Source organism: Spea bombifrons, chromosome 8 (genome assembly GCF_027358695.1).
Source record: "Spea bombifrons isolate aSpeBom1 chromosome 8, aSpeBom1.2.pri, whole genome shotgun sequence".
Taxonomy (NCBI): domain Eukaryota; kingdom Metazoa; phylum Chordata; class Amphibia; order Anura; family Pelobatidae; genus Spea; species Spea bombifrons.
In genome coordinates, this window is record NC_071094.1 from 44,765,395 (window position 1) to 44,786,091 (window position 20,697).

At 45.7% G+C, this 20,697-nt stretch overlaps 2 protein-coding genes and 1 long non-coding RNA gene across 3 annotated transcripts in view; 1 reads left to right on the forward strand and 2 right to left on the reverse strand.

Moving 5' to 3' along the window:
- Positions 1-20,697, reverse strand: part of LOC128503219 (uncharacterized) — an 82,778-nt gene that overhangs the window by 43,648 nt on the left and 18,433 nt on the right. The gene's annotated exons all lie outside the window — the stretch shown is intronic.
- LOC128503209 (cdc42 effector protein 2-like) lies at positions 817-1,638 on the forward strand. Its single transcript, XM_053473256.1, has one exon. It carries the CDS (start codon positions 868-870, stop codon positions 1,564-1,566), a length of 699 nt encoding a protein of 232 aa, XP_053329231.1. The 5' UTR covers positions 817-867; the 3' UTR covers positions 1,567-1,638.
- On the reverse strand, positions 6,375-19,297 carry PPP1R14A (protein phosphatase 1 regulatory inhibitor subunit 14A). Its single transcript, XM_053473258.1, has 4 exons — positions 18,943-19,297; positions 11,152-11,232; positions 9,145-9,177; positions 6,375-7,238 (listed from the first exon to the last, which is right to left on the reverse strand). The coding sequence occupies exons 1-4, from the start codon at positions 19,132-19,134 to the stop codon at positions 7,128-7,130; spliced, it is 417 nt and encodes a 138-aa protein (XP_053329233.1). The 5' UTR covers positions 19,135-19,297; the 3' UTR covers positions 6,375-7,127.

The following is a 20,697-nucleotide window of genomic DNA, read 5'->3' on the forward strand; positions in this document are numbered from 1 at the left end:
TACTGTACAACACGGGGTCCGACCTCATACGCTGTACTGTACAATACGGGGTCCGACCTCATACGCTGTACTGTACAATACGGGGTCCGACCTCATACACTGTACTGTACAATACGGGGTCCGACCTCATACACTGTACTGTACAATACGGGGTCCGACCTCATACACTACTGTACAATACGGGGGTCAACCTCATACACTGTACTGTACAATACGGGGTCTGCTCCTCCCCATGCTTTCAATATGGCGTCTGTGTCCCGCGTTGCCCATCCCCCGCCCCGTTATTTCTCTCGTGTTCTCGCGCCCCGTCCCGGTGATGAATTCCTGCTGCGCGGTGACAGCGGGGGCCGTGATTCCCGGGACCGCCGGTGATTCCATCTGATGCCGAGAGCCGGATCCATCCTGTTTGTTTAGAGGGAAGGAAGGACGATCCCTCCTTTCCTTACTTCCTCCGGAAATCTATTTATAGCCGCCTCGCGCTCCCCGAAAAAACCATTTATAATCCTTATTTTTAACATCTATTCCAAAACCTTTGATCCCGACTCAAATCACTCAAAAAAAAAAAAAAAAAAAAAAAAAAAAAAAAAGCATCCGGCGCTTAAAATTTATTTATTTTATTATTTTTTTTATATCCAAGTGGCCTTTTTTTTTTTTCTTGCGTTTAATGAGATATTAAACCAATTCCGGCTGTAATACTTACATTTTTTTTCTTCTTTCTCCTCCAGATTCCACATAAGACGAGTTTGAACCCAAGAACTTGGCCCGCTTTGAATTCCGCCTTTTCCAGCTTCTATTTATATCTTTTTTTTTTTGTTTTGTTTTTATTTATTTTATTTTTATCGTCGGAAAGGAGAAGCAGCGGCCGAGATGCCGGCCAAAACCCCCATGTATCTGAAAACCTCCACCCCCAAGAGGGGTAAGAAGACTAAGCTGCGGGACATGCTCTCGCGGGAGATGATCAGCCCCCCGCTGGGTGATTTCCGGCACAGCGCCCACATCGGGCTCGATGGGGAGGGGGGCATGTTCGGGGAGCTGTCCTTCCTCCAGGGCAAATACGATCTTCTCCCCAACTTGGGCCACAAGCTGGCGATTCAGAGCGCGGACGCCGGCCTGGACGGGGATCTCCGCTCCGGCCCTGAAAGCTATCGCCCCTTCTTAAAGAACGCCGTGTCCCTTCCGGCTTTTGGTGACTCCCAGCATAAGGAGAGGGCGCCTCCGAAGCCTCCGCGCCTGCACCTGGAGGAGACCCCCAGCCAGCGCTCGATGTCCGTCAGCTACGGGGAAGGAGGTTTCCACAGAGAAGAAGACTTGTCCTTTTCCACCATCTCTCAAGACGAGCACAGCAGGTTTCTGGCGGCTTCCATGAGCTCGTCCGATGGATCCATCAGTGAATGCGGGGGGGAAAGTCGTGGCCAGGAGTCTGAGGAAGCCCACCACGCGAGAGGGAGTCCACGCGCTCGGGAACAAAGCCTCACGAAATCCGACTCGCTTTTTGGCCTGGAGCTGGACTTGGGACCCTCCATTCTAGACGAGGTCCTGAGGATAATGGATGATTACAAGGCCTAAGGACAGCGGGAGTGTTGGGAAGTTGTGTAAATATACGTTATTTATTATTATCAAAACCCACAATCTGTTTATTTTAATCGATTGATAGACGGTTGGGACGTCAACGGAGGTCCGGTTGTCCTCAAGAGCTTAGGAGGCTCCACCATCCAGCAGCAGAGGCTTTATCTTCAATATTATTATTACAATACTACGGCCTTCTTTTGGACACAACGGGCCCCTGGAAGCCACGTCTCGGGGGGGGGTCGGATGCTCCCACGTTATCCGAGTATCTTGAGCGCCTACGAGGCTCCTTCAGAAATCGGTTGGTTTCTCAGTAGGACTCCCTGATTACTCCGTCCAGAGAAGATCCGTTGTCTGGAAGTCACGGTGGGATTTTTTTTGTTGGGGGGGGCTGGGTTGTCAATCCTCAAGTCCTCGTTTGAGACAACGGAGAACCAACCAAGTGATTTTCACAATTCAGCGACATTCCGCCCAATGACGTCGCGTCTTATTCCCAGAACTTGGTTACTAAACATCTTCCATGAGGGACCAGACCCCATAAGACCTATAGGTGACCCCATAAGACCTATAGGTGACCCCATAAGACCTATGGGCGACACATTAGTTTCTGTAGCCGGGACTCTTCTCTGGGCCGTACCATTTCCCGCAGCAGCTTCTGTAACCTTATCGTTAATGATGGCTGAAGATAGGTTCATAGGTGGGCCCTGTGAATTTTTCCAGAATAGTTAAGAATCAGGCAAATTGTGTAATAATGAAATATATTCCTGGGAAGGGTTTGGGGACGCCGGAGGATTTGGAATGATGTTTATAACGCTGCTTTTAGGTACCAAAGTATTAAATTTAGTAGAGTAGATGGAACAGCAGCTTTAAAGGGATCTGGCCGGATCGGTGAAGCAAACTATATATATATTTCACACCCAAAGTGCTGCTCCTGCGCTCACCGTGAAGCTGCCTCCTGACATCGCGTGGTGGAGGGGAGAAGGGATAGAGAGAGAGCGCTACGGAATGTGATGGCGATATATAAAACATGAAAAAATAATATATATACATAAAGGGGTTAATAAAGGACGGGAGGGAATTTATTTCAAAGGAGAAGATAAATTACAGCAAGAGACCGGAATCCAACACTAGAGGATCAGAGACTGAGATGGAACGGAAGGAAGTTTTACTTTACTGAGAGGGTGGTAGATACATGGAACAGCCTCCCAGCAGAGGTGGTAGAGGGTAATACAGTGAGGGTATTAAACATGCATGGGATAGACATCCGGCTCCTGAATCTAAGACGAGACCAATGACTGATTAAGGTTTGAGTCTTTACAGCAGGAGAAACGGGCGACTCGACAGGGGCCGGATGGGGCCGATGTGCCTGCAGGTTCTGTTTTGATCCCCATACATTTACATCTTGTGTCCATCTGCCCTCTGCTGGTCAGTTATGAAACCGCAGTTCAAAGAAATCCTATTTCTCATTGTGTAAAAATGATTATTAATATATTTTATTTATACGGCGCCAACAGTCTACGCAGCGCTTAATATAATATATTCAAGGGGTCCGACAAGACGAGGATTCACAGACTAAGACAAACCGATACATTAGGTGCTCGCAGGCTTACAATCTTAAGGGAATGGGGCGACAAAAATTTTAACATTTATAAAAAATTAGTTGTTTTTTTTGTGTAATTTGACTTTAAAGGTATTTTAACCCTTTTGTATCAGCGTTCGCTTTATAGCACTTTTTTAATAGTCCCTGAAAGATATCGCCGGCTGTGTCTGAAAAACCAGATCCTTTTAATTTGACGTTTATCGCGTTCCACCTCTGTATATTTATATATTATTTGCCGGTTTTACCTAATAAAACAGTTTTATAGAAATTGTGTGTTTTAAACTCATTAATTTGTGCTTCTGCCGGAATCGGAGCGTCATGTGATATTTCTACAGGGACTGTCACACTGGCGGTACAATATAACCCTTCTATTACCTCAAATACCCCTCCCTATTACCCCATATACCCCTCCCTATAACTCCTATTACCCCAAATACCCCTCCCTATTACCCCATATACCGCTTCCTATTACTCACTATCTCTCCCTATAACTCCTCCTATCACCCCATAAACTCCTCTCTATAACTCCTATTACCCCAAATACCCCTCCCTATTACCCCATATACCCCTTCCTATCTGTTGCTCCCCTAGTAAGGTGCAGGTCTCATTATCTTCCACTAGAGGGCAGTCTTTGATCACTTTCAGGGATTACCTCCTCAGTTATATTTATTAACCCGTTCCCTGCTGTTTCTATACACATTATTGGGGCATTGGGGCTGTAGAACTCTGCGATCCTCTCATACCCAGCGATTGAAAGTGTTTTGGGGTCACCAGGCAGCACCCGTCTCCCTAGAAAGATCACCCCACCGGCCCCTATGATTCAGATGCCCCCGGTGCTAAAACCAGCCCCGGCTTTTACCCCAGGGAGGAATCCATGTTCAGGACCTCAGACGGCGTCCTTCAGATACCTTTTCGTGTCATTTATATCAGGTTGAGTCCAGGAAAAATGAGGCTGCGGGTGATTTTTAGCATGGTTTGCATACCTGCCAACAGTCCTGAGTTTCTATAAGTCCCTGATCCGCAATCCAGCAGTCATAACATTTGCACAGAATAATGTATTGTTTCTGTAATGGAAAACACAAGGTCACCAAAGCCCCCCCCCCCCAGTCAGTAAACTGTCACATTCCAGTGAAACCAGTGTAACCAGTAAACATTCCACAGTAACTGCATCTGAATGTTGTTAGTGTTTAGTGGGGATGGGGGCTGGGGGCAATAAATAAACAGCCCCATCTGCCACCAGTCTGACATAAATGTGACGCTACACGCTGCATACCTACCAACTGCACTGGCATTCTTCTGAAAGTCACTACCATTTCGCTAACCCCAGGCACAGCTCAAGACCCCACAGCTACTCCAGGCTACAACTACCAACGACCATCATCCTCAGCCAGGAATTGAAAGGTGTATAATAATAACCCAAAGTATCCCCCCGTACCGTCTTTTCTGTTTCAATCTGTAATTTGGATGTTATAATCTTTTTTGTACTGCGCCGCGGAACATGTTGGTGCCATATAAAGATGCTAACGAGGGAAGATTGCTGATACGCGGAGTAGAAGTCCGAACGCCAGCACCAGGCGAGACCGTTAATAAAGTAAAGTTTTGGGTGAGAAGATGTTATTTTGCTCTTTTCCAGCGGCGTCTCATCAGAACGCGCCTTGCGTACGAAGGGCACAGCTGAGCGTGTTCCTCGGTCTCAGCGACCCTGTCTGACATTCTTATTTTTAGGCTTTTTTCTGCCCTTTTCTGTATTACTTTTCTATTACCCCCCCCCCAATCGGTGTCACTTAACCCTTTCAGCACCAACGTCTTAAGGAGGGCAGTAAGGGCTGTAAAGTTTGGGAATCCACTGCCTGAGGAGGCGATGGCCCCTGGCGAATTATTATTGACCCAAGAATTCTGACTGCTCCTGGAGTCCCCCCCGGCTTAGGGGTAAAATAGGCATTAGTTTTATGGGGTGGGGGGTATTTGCCTCCATCTGGGTAATTAATGGACTTTTCCGTGATGCTTGGATGATAAGGCTGTCCCGGTAACCGGCAGCACCCCCCCTCCTTTTTTGTACCGTCTTGGCCTCTCTTGTTCTCTGATACATAGGGGGGATAATCATTTCTATAGCGCCATCATATTCCGCAGCGGTGTACAACAGAAGTTATCGCCGGTTTCTCGCACCCGGTCCGCGGCCCGCAGGGTGTGTCTGCAAGGATCTAAAATCTGGACTCGCATAAACATGCGCGTCCCGGCCCTGCATGTGATGCGTTACCACAAACCCAAACACGAGCTTCTTATAAATAAAATGTGTTTATCGTTAACGATTTTCCGTAAATTAAATTTCCATTTCTAACCAGTTTACTCCGAGCCCAAGAGAAACAGCTGCTCACAGACAACAGAGGAACGTTATTCCTCCCCAACAGGGAGAAGAATAGGGCACTGATAGTCTTGGCTATGAAAAAGAAAAAGAAACAAAAAAATACGGGCACAAACAGAACAAGAGACCCCGTCCCGGGCCAGCACCGAGCTTATCGTGTGACTGCGTTATCAGGACTGGTCAGACAGCGGCGGGGCTGTATGTAATGTAGGGGATGTGACTGCGGTATCAGGACTGGTCAGACAGCGGCGGGTCTGTATGTAATGTAGGGGATGTGACTGCCGTATCAGGACTGGTCAGACAGCGGCGGGGCTGTATGTAATGTAGGGGATGTGACTGTGTTATCAGGACTGGTCAGACAGCGGCGGGGCTGTATGTAATGTAGGGGATGTGACTGCGTTGTCAGGACTGGTCAGACAGCGGCGGGTCTGTATGTAATGTAGGGGATGTGACTGCGGTATCAGGACTGGTCAGACAGCGGCGGGGCTGTATGTAATGTAGGGGATGTGACTGCGTTATCAGGACTGGTCAGGCAGCGGCGGGGCTGTATGTAATGTAGGGGATGTGACTGCGTTATCAGGACTGGTCAGACAGCGGCGGGGCTGTATGTAATGTAGGGGATGTGACTGCGTTATCAGGACTGGTCAGACAGCGGCGGGGCTGTATGTAATGTAGGGGATGTGACTGCGGTATCAGGACTGGTCAGACAGCGGCGGGTCTGTATGTAATGTGGGGGATGTGACTGCGGTATCAGGACTGGTCAGGCAGCGGCGGGTCTGTATGTAATGTAGGGGATGTGACTGCGGTATCAGGACTGGTCAGACAGCGGCGGGACAATGAGAAATATTCTGTGAAAGAATTTATTAAAAGAAAAAGCAAACAGTTTTTTGTAACTTTGGTTAAAATTCTTAAAAAGTAATAAAAGCGTATAAATAAGTTCTTGTTCTGCAGCCGTTTAGTGAATAAGCGCCGCGCGCTGCGAGTGTCTCGAGCCGAACTGTGATGCTAAAGCGGCTCGTTCCCAGAGAGCAAAGGGTTAAATAATATCTGCTTGTAATGCCCCCCTCCCCCCCCCGCTTGTGCTTTTCGCAGAACGGACCATTTCAGCCCCAAAAATTCAATTCAATTTCCAGTACAATACAGGGTGTGACCCCCTCCCCCAAACACACTTATACACAGGGTCTCCTATACCCCTGCCCCCCAACATACATTGTAGGGTAACCTCTTTTGGTGCAATGCAGAACGTGCCCCCCCACATCATGTTAATATACCGTCTGTACCGGTTGGCGGGTTCGGCGATCACCGGCAGCTCCGGTTAAAGAGTCCAATCTACGGGTTAAATCAAAAGACTCAATCCCCGGCTATAAGCTGCAGCTCCAGCAGTGAAAGAGTTAAAAGCAACAGGGCAGCATGGGGCCGCGTAGAACCAGGCGCTGCCGCCGGCGAAGCCCCGAGTGCCTTATTGCTTTAATAAAAATGGAACAAAGATCCCCGCTCAGCCGTTTGGATCATACGGGATCCGCATTGATCTTTCTAGGTACAGTCCGTGCCCTTTGACCTCTGACCCCCTTCCCATTATTATTAATGGGGTGTGGGGGGTCACGCGTCCTCGTGAATGGGGTCCCGGTTATGGACGTCCAGGCCGTTCTTCCTCAGCATGGTCTGCTTCTGGAGCCCCTTTAACTTGCAGAGAAGATCTCCGATGAAATCCTAACGCGGTAAACACAGCGGGGATTACAAGAAGAGTCTATACATAGAGCGCCATTTAATAACAAACATACGGTATATAATTATATATATATATCACATAAACGTATACCGTATATTATATCATCACATTAACATATACCATATATTACATTATATATATTATATATCACATAAACATATACCGTGTATTACATTATATATATATATATATTACATAAACATATATACCGGCATATATTATATAAACATACAGTATATATCACATAAACATATACCGTATATTATATATCACATAAACTATATATATATATAAAAATTATAGAAAATAAACAAAAATATATATATTATGGTATATTTAGTGCTCAGGAAGGAGGAGAAAAGTTACAAGAGACCGGAATCTAACGCTAGAGGGTCAGAGGCTGAGATGGAATGGAAGGGAGTTTTACTTTACTGAGAGGATGGTAGATATGTGGAACGGCCTCCCAGCAGAAGTGAGGGTATTAAACATGCATGGGATAGACATACGGCTCCTGAATACCCTGCGATCCCCTCATACCCAGCAAACATCCCGACCTCCTAGAAAAGAGGGGCATCGGGGGGGAGAGAGCCGTCGGAGTGAAGGCCGGGATGAGTGACAGAGAGAAATGCACCCCCCTGTATTTTAGCTCGATGTATTGTTATAGCTTAAAGGGGGCTCTCTGGCTGGGAGTGATGGGAGTACCCCAGAGCCAGAAACACTACCCCGGGCAGTGTATAAATATATACAGCAGTAATGTCACCAACAAGAAGAATGAGGAAAACTCCGACCATTGGAGCTGTAAGGAGGAGCGTCCGGCTCAGAGCCCCGCAGAGGAAGTAACTGCCCCAGGCCGGGGTGACCTCTGGGACCCGAGCCACGTGAGGGTCCCTGGCGGGGGCCGCGGACACCGGGGTGTGGGCTGCAATAAAGTGCTTAGCTTGCCGGGGACAAGGAAACCCAAGAGCCTCTCCCCATTACCGGAACACAACTCCCATCCCGCTCAGCCAGACTGCATCCACTCCCAAAACCCCGTTCAATACACAGGGAGCTGCAGAAAGATCTTTACGGACCGGCGTATGTGGAGACGGATCAGAGGGCAATTTAACACATCGAGAGGGTGCTGGATACGTGGAACAGCCTCCCAGCAGAAGTGGTAGAGGGTAATACAGTGAGGGGATTTAAACATGCGCGGGATCGGCATATGGCTGATTAAGATCCGAGTCTTTACAGCAGGGATAATGGACGGATTATTTGGGCCAAACGGGGCCGATGCGGTGGGAGAATGTGGGACTTTACGCCTTTTCTCGTATTAACCCTGCGCGGGATGCTTTGGAGATTAATGGCCATTTCCATTGTAGTTCTGCTACACGTATGACGCGTTACACGCATGTAGGGGGCTCTCGCCGATGAACAAAGACTAACGGGATTACGCAGAGTTTGGATCTTTCGAATATCCTCCGGGGTCCGGCTGGAGATTTCATTAAATGGGGAGGAAAAAGGTTTATCCTATTATTATTATTATTATTCTTATTATTATTAGATGTCTTTAACGTATCTTTACTTGATGTTTTTTTTTTTGTTTTCAGAATAAAACTAATTTTGATACATTTTACACCAAACATTCTATAGTGATTAAAATAATAAAATAATAATAATAAATAATAATAATAAATAATATTAAATAATAATAATAAATAAATAATAATAAATGTGTAATATGTGCCGGTTTTAGAGGTTTAGGAATAATTGAATCAGTGTTTCTGGTAGAAAAGCAGAGGAATTGGGGGTGGAAAAAAAAAAAACCAAGCCAAATATGAGGTTTCCGGAAGGCGATCAGCAGCAGAGATTTCATATTTTGATGATAAGGAAGAGGACGGCCGCGCTCACCTCGGGGTTACTCGCACAGGATTTCAGGAGAACCTGCAAGAAATACACAATAAAATAAACAGAGAGACTAAAAAACATAAAAAATATATCTTTACACACACATAACCCCTCCCCCGGCGCTGTATACAGTCATATAACCCCTCCCCCGGCACTGTATACAGTAATATAACCCCTCCCCCGGCACTGTATACAGTAATATAACCCCTCCCCCAGCGCTGTATACAGTAATATAACCCCTCCCCCGGCGCTGTATACAGTAATATAACCCCTCCCCCGGCGCTGTATACCGTGTATAATATCTATTCCTGACTCAAACCCCACACTGAGCTGATGCTTTATGGCGATGCTAATGAAGTCTGTTCCTCCATTGACTTTCATTAGTCAGAGAGCCCGACTGGATGATTAAGACTGAGCCATTCTATTGCTCCCCACAGGCAGTATGATAAGGAGTCGGGGGTTTTTTTAGTAGATCGGGGGTCAGATGCAAACGGCTGATACGCAGCTGCCTGTAAACATTATATTATGGGGGGGGGGGACACAACTGGGGTAAAAACCAGAATGAGCGATATTTACATAAAATAGGAATAAAATAAATTGTGGGAGATCAGGTTTTTAAGCAGATTATTAGAAACCGGAGAGAATTCAAAAATAATAAAAAATAGCTCAAAAGATGCAGAGAATATTACGTTTCATGGAGAATAATTATTGGGATATTGGTTAAATCTCAATTAATCTACAATTTACCGAGACAGAATAATCGGTTTAAACATTTTTAATAAGCAGACCCTGTAATAAAACTAAAAATAGAGAAGTTACAGGGTCCGGCGCGGCTGATCTGCCTATAAAATAAGAAAATGGGGTTTTTTATTATTATTGCTCACAAAAACAAATCCTAATTTTCACCAAATATAGAGAATTATGCGAGGTCTGGGGGGGGCGCAGCTTATCGACCCCTCGCCCCCCCCCCTTATTAGCGATAGCTTCAGTCTATCTGCTGTGTTTACGGAGCGTCTGTGGGAACAGAAACCACATGAAAGGGAGATATTTTTCCCAAGAACGACAGATTAGCCGTATCAAGCGACTGTCTACAGATTCCGGGGCGGAACATCCAATACCACCCAACTGCCCCAAAGCGGAACAGGAGGCATTTCACAGGTTGAGTCCGAAACATGGCAGCGACGGAGTCAAAAATCAACATGTTTAAAGGAAAGCAAAACGTTCATTGAAATAGAAACACAGAACCTGCCAGCAGATCGGCCCCCGGCGGCCCCCGTCTAGTCGCCCGCTTCTCCTGCTGTAACGACTCAAACCTTAATCAGTCGTTGGTCTCGTCTTAGATTCAGGAGCCGTATGTCTATCCCATGCATGTTTAATCCCCTCGATGTATTACCCTCTACCACCTCTGCTGGGAGGCTGTTCCACTTATCTGCCACCCTCTCAGTGACTTAAAACTTCCGTTCCATCTCAGTCTCTGACTCTCTAGTGTTAGATTCTGGTCTCTTGTAACTTTTCTCCTCCTGTCCTTTTTAACCCCTTTAAATGCATTAAGTGATATTATATAGAGTTATAACATTCTAAAAAAGTTAGTATTTTTATTGCTATGAAGTATTTTGGGGAAATATCTCCCGAAATTCGGTTGTGCATTTTTTTTTTTAATTAGTTGCTGTAAAAGTTTTATAATGCGCGTTCCCCTCTCTCCTCACCCGCCTGATAACCCTTTCCAGTCTGCGTTCTCCTTTCTGAAAGTGAATAATACTACGTCTGAATAGAGTGTAAGGAGGTTTTACTTTACTGAGAGGGTGGTAGATAAGTGGAGCAGCCTCCCAGCAGAGGTGGTAGAGGGTAATACAGTGAATGTATTAAACATGCATGGGATAGACATACGGCTCCTGAATCTAAGACGAGACCAACGACTGATTAAGGTTTGAGTCGTTACAGCAGGAGAAACGGGGGACCAGACGGGGGCCGCCGGGGGCTGGGTTCTGGGTCTCTATGCGTCTCTCGTACCTGCAGGCTGAGTCTTCTTTGCTCATCTGTGTCCAAGTCCAAAAGCTCGTCTATATTGATCTCATCTGGGATGTCCATCTCCTGGAACACAAGAGACACCAGCATTGAGCGGCCGTTCAGATGGGGCGGTAGAAGACGCGGCGTTCGGCCGGGTTGTGTCTGCGCGGGGGGGGGGGGCTCCTGTTGTCTGCAAGATACTTTGTATCTCCCGACGGGGCAATAAAACACTACTGGTTACCATATCAGGGCTATTATGGAGCCATTACCGGCACCCTAAACATTACCGGAAGGGGGTGGCGGGGACGCCGCAGAGCGAGAAACGGACGCAGCCGGACGATAAATGAACGGATCTCATAGACTGTAAGCTCACGAGACAAAAGCCTTCTGTCCCGGCCTGTCTGAATACGTGACCGTGTATAGAGTCCATTTCTCTCCTATTATAACCACGCTGCGCTACTGCATCTGCTGGCGCTATATAAACACAAGATGTACGAGGCTCACACCGGCCTGCAAGACCTCGGAGGTCCCTTCTTCATGTATTGATTTCTCGGTGGCCGGCTTCTCGCATTTTGTTTTTTGGGTTATGGGTTAGAGGGACTGATGGGAGGAACGACACGGAGGAGCCTCAGGTGCCCAATTACAGGATAATGGGCAGATACTCCCTGCGGGACGAGGGGGGGACGCGCATGCAGAGGATGCTCGTCTCGGGGGACGCTGATTATTGTCAGGCACGCTCCATGCGGACGGGAGAGAAATGATTGATGTCCTGGAGAGGGCATGCATAATAAGGTGTATAGCGCATAACATATATACAGCGTGGGGCGCATAACATAACATATATACAGTGCGGGACGCATAACATATATACAGCGCGGGACGCATAACATATATACAGCGCGGGACGCATAACATATACAGCACGGGACGCATAACATATATACAGCGCGGGACGCATAACATATATACAGAGCGGGACGCATAACATATATACAGCGCGGGACGCATAACATATATACAGCGCGGGACGCATAACATATATACAGAGCGGGACGCATAACATATATACAGCGCGGGACGCATAACATATATACAGCGCGGGACGCATAACATATATACAGCGCGGCATGCATAACATAACACATATACAGCGCGGGACGCATAACATATATACAGCGCGGGACGCATAATATATACAGCGCGGGACGCATAACATATATACAGAGCGGGACGCATAACATATATACAGCGCGGGACGCATAACATATATACAGCGCGGGACGCATAACATATATACAGAGCGGGATGCATAACATATATACAGCGCGGGACGCATAACATATATACAGCGCGGGACGCATAACATATATACAGCGCGGGACGCATAACATATATACAGCGCGGGACGCATAACATATATACAGCGCGGGACGCATAACATATATACAGCGCGGGACGCATAACATATATACAGCGCGGACGCATAATATATATACAGCGCGGGACGCATAACATATATACAGCGCGGGACCCATAACATATATATAGCGCGGGCGCATAACATATATACAGCGCGGGACGCATAACATATATACAGCGCGGGACGGATAACATATATATAGCGCGGGCGCATAACATATATACAGCGCGGGACGCATAATATATATACAGCGCGGGACGCATAACATATATACAGCGCGGGACGGATAACATATATATAGCGCGGGCGCATAACATATATACAGCGCGGGACGCATAATATATATACAGCGCGGGACGCATAACATATATACAGCGCGGGACGCATAACATATATACAGCGCGGGACGCATAACATATATACAGCGCGGGACGCATAACATATATACAGCGCGGGACGCATAACATATATACAGCGCAGGACGCGTAATATATATACAGCGCGGGACGCATAACATATATACAGCGCAGGACGCATAACATATATACAGCGCGGGACGCATAACATATATACAGCGCGGGACGCATAACATATATACAGCGCAGGACGCGTAATATATATACAGCGCGGGACGCATAACATATATACAGCGCGGGACGCATAACATATATACAGCGCGGGACGCATAACATATATATAGCGCAGGCGCATAACATATATATATAGCGCGGGCGCATATGCTGCCTCTGTGCCTGTGGATTACCCACGTCATTACCTTATTGTTTTATATAGCGCCATCATATTCCGCAGCGCTGTACCATACCCCCTGCGGAACCTTCATTAACATTCTATTCCCATTTATATTATGTAAAAAATGTATTTTTTTTTTTCCAGATACACAAGGTTTGTATTGTATGAAAGGGTTAATGACGAAGGGGCGGAATATTTTAAAGGGGATCCCATTAAGAATCTGGAAAAATAAATAATATTTTTTTTTAATATAAGAATGGGCTCCGTACAAAGAGCACACTTTGTCCCTTTAATGAGATTTCATTTAACGCCCCCCTTTCTGTATAAGGGGGGCTTTAACATCCACCCCAGGCACAGGGTAATTAGCAACCCCCATTCTGGGGTAAAGTCGTTAAATCCCCCACCCGGCGCATTATCTGAGCGCGTTATCTGTGCGGGTCCAGAGAAGACAAGCCGGAAAAAGAAAAAGAAAAAAGCACAGCTTTCACCCTTCGGTGGGAATTCCCCTTCCAGTACTCAAGGGGTTAACACTTCCTCATTCAGGGGCAGCCTGGGGCAGAACTTTCCTCCGTCGGCAGGTGGATCGGAACGCATCACGGAGCGGCTTCCATGTTCCCAATCACTGGTATCGTTTATTGATTTATATAACGCCATCATATACCGGGGCGCTGTACAGAGGGTAAGAGTAGAGCATCGCGTAAGGAAGAGCAGTCGAAGAGCTTACAATCTAGAAGGTTTAGGGATATTTACAAAGATTCAAAATGTCCAGAGATGCAGATATACATATGTCAGCGCTGCGGAGTATGACGGCGATATATAAATAATAATAATAATAATAACACATTGTACAGCGCTGCGGAGTATGACGGCGATATATAAATAATAATAACACACATTGTACAGCGCTGCGGAGTATGACGGCGATATATAAATAATAACACACATTGTACAGCGCTGCGGAGTATGACGGCGATATATAAATAATAATAACACACATTGTACAGCGCTGCGGTGTATGGTGGAGATATATAAATAATAATAACACATTGTACAGCGCTGCGGAGTATGACGGCGACATATAAATAATAATAATAATAATAACACATTGTACAGCGCTGCGGAGTATGACGGCGATATATAAATAATAATAATAACACATTGTACAGCGCTGCGGAGTATGACGGCGATATATAAATAATAATAACACACATTGTACAGCACTGCGGAGTATGACGGCGATATATAAATAATAATAACACATTGTACAGCGCTGCGGAGTATGACGGCGATATATAAATAATAATAACACATTGTACAGCGCTGCGGAGTATGATGGCGATATATAAATAATAATAACACATTGTACAGCGCTGCGGAGTATGACGGCGATATATAAATAATAATAACACATTGTACAGCGCTGCGGAGTATGACGGTGATATATAAATAATAATAACACATTGTACAGCGCTGCGGAGTATGACGGTGATATATAAATAATAATAACACACATTGTACAGCGCTGCGGAGTATGACGGCGATATATAAATAATAATAACACATTGTACAGCGCTGCGGAGTATGACGGTGATATATAAATAATAATAACACACATTGTACAGCGCTGCGGAGTATGACGGCGATATATAAATAATAATAACACACATTGTACAGCGCTGCGGAGTATGACGGCGATATATAAATAATAATAATAACACACATTGTACAGCGCTGCGGAGTATGACGGCGATATATAAATAATAATAACACACATTGTACAGCGCTGCGGAGTATGTCGGCGATATATAAATAATAATAATAACACACATTGTACAGCGCTGCGGAGTATGACGGCGATATATAAATAATAATAACACACATTGTACAGCGCTGCAGAGTATGACGGCGATATATAAATAATAATAATAACACATTGTACAGCGCTGCGGAGTATGACGGCGATATATAAATAATAATAACACACATTGTACAGCGCTGCGGAGTATGACGGCGATATATAAATAATAATAACACATTGTACAGCGCTGCGGAGTATGACGGCGATATATAAATAATAATAATAACACACATTGTACAGCGCTGCGGAGTATGATGGTGATATATAAATAATAATAATAACACACATTGTACAGCGCTGCGGAGTATGACGGTGATATATAAATAATAATAACACATTGTACAGCGCTGCGGAGTATGACGGCGATATATAAATAATAATAACACACATTGTACAGCGCTGCGGAGTATGACGGCGATATATAAATAATAATAACACACATTGTACAGCGCTGCGGAGTATGACGGTGATATATAAATAATAATAACACACATTGTACAGCGCTGCGGAGTATGATGGTGATATATAAATAATAATAACACACATTGTACAGCGCTGCGGAGTATGACGGTGATATATAAATAATAATAACACACATTGTACAGCGCTGCGGAGTATGACGGTGATATATAAATAATAATAACACACATTGTACAGCGCTGCGGAGTATGACGGCGATATATAAATAATAATAACACACATTGTACAGCGCTGCGGAGTATGACGGCGATATATAAATAATAATAACACATTGTACAGCGCTGCGGAGTATGACGGCGATATATAAATAATAATAACACATTGTACAGCTCTGCGGAGTATGACGGCGATATATAAATAATAATAACACATTGTACAGCGCTGCGGAGTATGATAGCGATATATAAATAATAATAACACACATTGTACAGCGCTGCGGAGTATGATGGCGATATATAAATAATAATAATAACACATTGTACAGCGCTGCGGAGTATGACGGCGATATATAAATAATAATAACACATTGTACAGCGCTGCGGAGTATGACGGTGATATATAAATAATAATAACACACATTGTACAGCGCTGCGGAGTATGACGGCGATATATAAATAATAATAACACACATTGTACAGCGCTGCGGAGTATGACGGCGATATATAAATAATAATAACACACATTGTACAGCGCTGCGGAGTATGACGGCGATATATAAATAATAATAACACATTGTACAGCGCTGCGGAGTATGACGGCGATATATAAATGAATAAATAAATATTACATATAACATTATTAATAGGAGCCGACACACAGATGCACGGAGACGCCCGGCGACGGCTTTATAACACTCCGGCACGGAGAGGGTTAATCTCCCGGGGCGTAATCCTTTGTAATAACAGATACTCGGATACTGTCTCTTCCTATTAATTCAGCCAGAGACCCCCCGACCCCTCCCTTCCCGAATCCCAGAAGGGGACGCACTTTGTGATGTATCAGCACTTCCCCTACGCCCAGCACTGCTGGTACAGACACTGATTTATCCTGCCCCCCCGCGCTTTCAGGAATATGTGGGTATATATATTAATGTGTATATAGATAGATGGATATATAGATTGAGAGGTTTATTGCCCCTTTTAAGTAACGGGGTAGTTACCCATTTTGCCCCACTTTCTTTAGAAAAACAGCCGGAAACGGCTTTAAAAATTAAACGGGGTAAATAAAACCCGTTATTCTTCTTCTAAATGCCCCGCCGTGTTATATGTATAGCCCCGCCTCTAACCACACCCCTTAAAAAGTGCCCCTCTCTGGCCATGTCACATGCTGGGGGGTTGCGTAATAAGCGATTGTGCGTGGCGCAGCTAAGTCATGTTATATTGATTTGTATAACGCCGTCATGTTCCGAAGCGCGGTTTAGTGAATAAGACCCTTTCACCTGATCACCTGAAGGCAAGACTGCTGTGCTCGGCCCTCGTTTATACCATAAATATGAAATAACGCTGGTATTTGCACTTTGTTCAGAGCGGCGCGCTGGCCCGTTCCTAACAGGACTGGAAAATAAAATACTTTGCGGACCATAAAAAAAAAACACAAAGAAATTTGCAGATTTTTAGTAAAAAGTGAGGATTGTTTCACTTTTACCATTTTCCGTCCAAATGGTTTGTTACACACAACCATCGCGGATGACGGCCTTTACTGCACCTTGATGGGCTCTGTCAGGAATATTAATCAGGGAGGGGGATTCGGGAGATTAACGAACGGTTAAAAATAAACAATCGTACCCCAACCTCCTACGGCTTCTCGTTTTTTGTCTAATTTACATTATTTTTTCCTTATTTATAGTATTGCCAGCCCCCCCGACCCCCCCCCCTACCCAGAACCTGCCAGCCCCATCCGGCCCCCGTCTAGTCGCCCGTTTCTCCTGCTGTAACGACTCAAACCTTAATCAGTCGTTGGTCTCGTCTTAGATTCAGGAGCCGTATGCCTATCGCATGCATGTTTAATCCCCTCACTGTATTACCCTCTACCACCTCTGCTGGGAGGCTGCTCCACTTACCTACTACCCTCTCAGTAAAGTAAAACTCCCTTCCGTTCCATCTCAGTCTCTGACGCTCTAGTGTTGGATTCCGGTCTCGTTGTAATTTTTCTCCTCCTTTGGAATAAGTTCCCTTCTGCCCTATTAACCCCTTTATGCATTTAGACGTCTCTATCAGTTACTGTGATTGGTTGATCGGCTGGAATTAGCGAATCCCAAACGACTTAATACCCTGGATCATGTGACACTAATTTAACACAAAGGGGTTTATTCACTAAATAAGGGCGTTTGCAGGAGAGCTGCAGTTTCATCTCCAACCAAAAGTACAAATTATTTCCAAAAACATCCTCAGCATCTTCCACCCATCTGCTGCGGACTACAACTCCCACAATGCCGACTCGGCCGGCTGCGCACGAAGGGTGTTGTATTCCAGGACTGCTTGAGAACAGTTCAAATATTAACCCCGAGTGCCCCGCGCTTCCATGTGTGAAGTTGGCGGGTGGGTGAGAGACTGGCGTGTGTGGCCCCCCGAGGGCAAGTGTCTGCCATTCCTGTGTGTGTGTGGGGGGGTGGATTCCCATTTGCCCCCTATGCAATTGGCTTTAGCGCTTATGCCTCCAGCCTGTAACCGGTGGATACACATCAGGGCTGTCCAAATCCAGTCCTGGAGGGCCAGAGCCAAACCGATTTACTATTTATTAGTTTTTTAAATAACTGTTGCCATGACAATGAGGGATACAAAGTTAATGACTTGTTCATCAAGAGGACAGCAGCTCTCTGGGGTATTATGGAAAGCGTCGGATACCCCCCCCCCCATGTAATTTCTCTGGAAACAGGCAAAAATGAAATAAAGGTAAGAAATAAAATCAATATATTCTCATTTTCCGCCCGGCGCTCTCACACTCTGGGGCAGGGAATGGGTTAATTTTTGTCTCCATCCTCATGGCAATGTCACCAATTATCCTGCCCCTCCCCCGCCCTTCATCTGACAATGCGCCACCATATACCATAGTGCTGTACAACGGCCGTACGCATCACACACATCCGTGACACATTGACACGCGAAGGTGACGCCGCGTGAGCTTACGATCTAAGAATCACCATATAGGTTTTAAAAATTATCAAAAGCCATGAAATTGATGTTAATTATCGGGGGCGTTCCTGAGTTTAAATTAATTGCTCCAAAACGAAAAAAATGGGGTGGGGGGCGCTTCACCCCAGCCCAAATATTACCCCCCCTGTACTTACCCTCCCCTTATACATCTCCTCCATGCGCTCATCGATCCACTTCTCCACATCCAGCCGCTTCTGGAGCTCCTTGCGGTCGTATTTCACCGTCACCCTGGCTTGTCTCTTCTGGATCGCGTGGCCAGAACTCCGGGCGCTCGATGGAGAATTGGGCTTATTTATCAGTCTTTTGACCACCTTGCTGGCTGCCATCTCCACGCTGAGACTACTTCCCGTTACTGAGGTCCGGGGACTGATCTCCTGAACCTAATTTAGGGAGGAGGTGCCTAAATAGCCAGCGTGACCACTCCAGAGAAGCTGCTCTACAACGGAGAGACTCTCCCACCGGTGCCAGAGAATCCCCCCGAGCGACGCCGCGGATACATGGAACAAATGAATGATAATTTGGGGGTGGGAATACTAAACGGCGCGCTCGCTGCTTCTCGTTCCAGTCTTCGGCATTAATATCTGCTTCTGAAGATACCAGCAAATCTTCAGTGCCTGGAATCCTCTTCTAGAGTCTTGTCCCAAGAGCTTGACCTTTTAGTAATAGATCTCTATATATATTTCCCCCAGTGAATGTGGTGGATGCGGCTGGAACGAGGGTCTCGGCAGCAGATGGTCGGCGGCCACGCTCGCTCTGACGGCTGGGGCAGCTCTGTGGGAGGAGGAGTGTCCGTGTCTATTGTATAGGCAACGAGACGGCCGCATCCAGAAGCATCAGGAAAAGGAACACCACTTAGAAGATAAATTCCTTTTTTTTCCGTGTTCAGAATTTTTCCGGGGAACGCTTAATTTAAATGTAAAAGCGGACGCTACTGACGCAGAAACCGAAAACACAATAAAAATGTTTATAGGGAACGGATCTGCTGAGGTTTATTTACATAAAGGTGCAGTTTAATGCCCCAGGAAGCTATCCAAAGAAAATAACCATTGTACTATGCATCATTTACATAGTTTTAAGAAATCACCTTGCAGGGAAGCTGCAGCTCCCCAGTTTTTTGTGATCTGATAATTCAATGCTTGAAGCAGCCAATCCGTGGAAGTAAAGCGCTTCCATTAAAGCCAAAACGAGCACGGTGGTCTCTTTAGGCCCCCTTAACGTTTGCTGAGCCAATGCCAGAGTATATTGGCAGTAAATATACTACATGCTTGGAGAATAGGTGGGGGTAGAACACATGCATTTGGGGGCATTGTGCAGAATCCCCCCCCATGCATGGGGCATCACTAAAATTTAAAGGGCTATCTTATATTATATATATTAAATCATGTAATGGCTGGAGCGTCCCTTTAACATGCTACTAAGTGCCATTAATAGTGGAACAGCAGCTTTAATACACAATTTCAATTAGGGGCTGCGCTTAGGGGCTTCACCAAGACTTCTGATGTGACTTTGTGACCTGTTGGTGGAACCTGACACGTTTTGTGGGTGTAGAGTGATCATTAGGGACCTCAGATGTCCCTTTTTCATGTTGGCCAAATAAAAAGTATCACCTCGACTAAAAACGCCTCTATGACCAGCGCGGCTCCATCCATCTGTAGCTCTAATATTCACCATCGCCATTCACTCTCCATCCAACATCATCATCATGGGGGGTAACATTCAGCCCAGGGTGAGGGGTTAAGTCCTGCCACACGGACCCCAAAATGTTTATTATACAGAAAGAGCACAAGAAGGATCCAGCAGGGGTGTAAATGCTCTAGACCTCTAGACCTTTACCATAATACGTTATTTCCATGAAGGTAACCAAGTGCCGCCTTGAACCAGAGACCCCC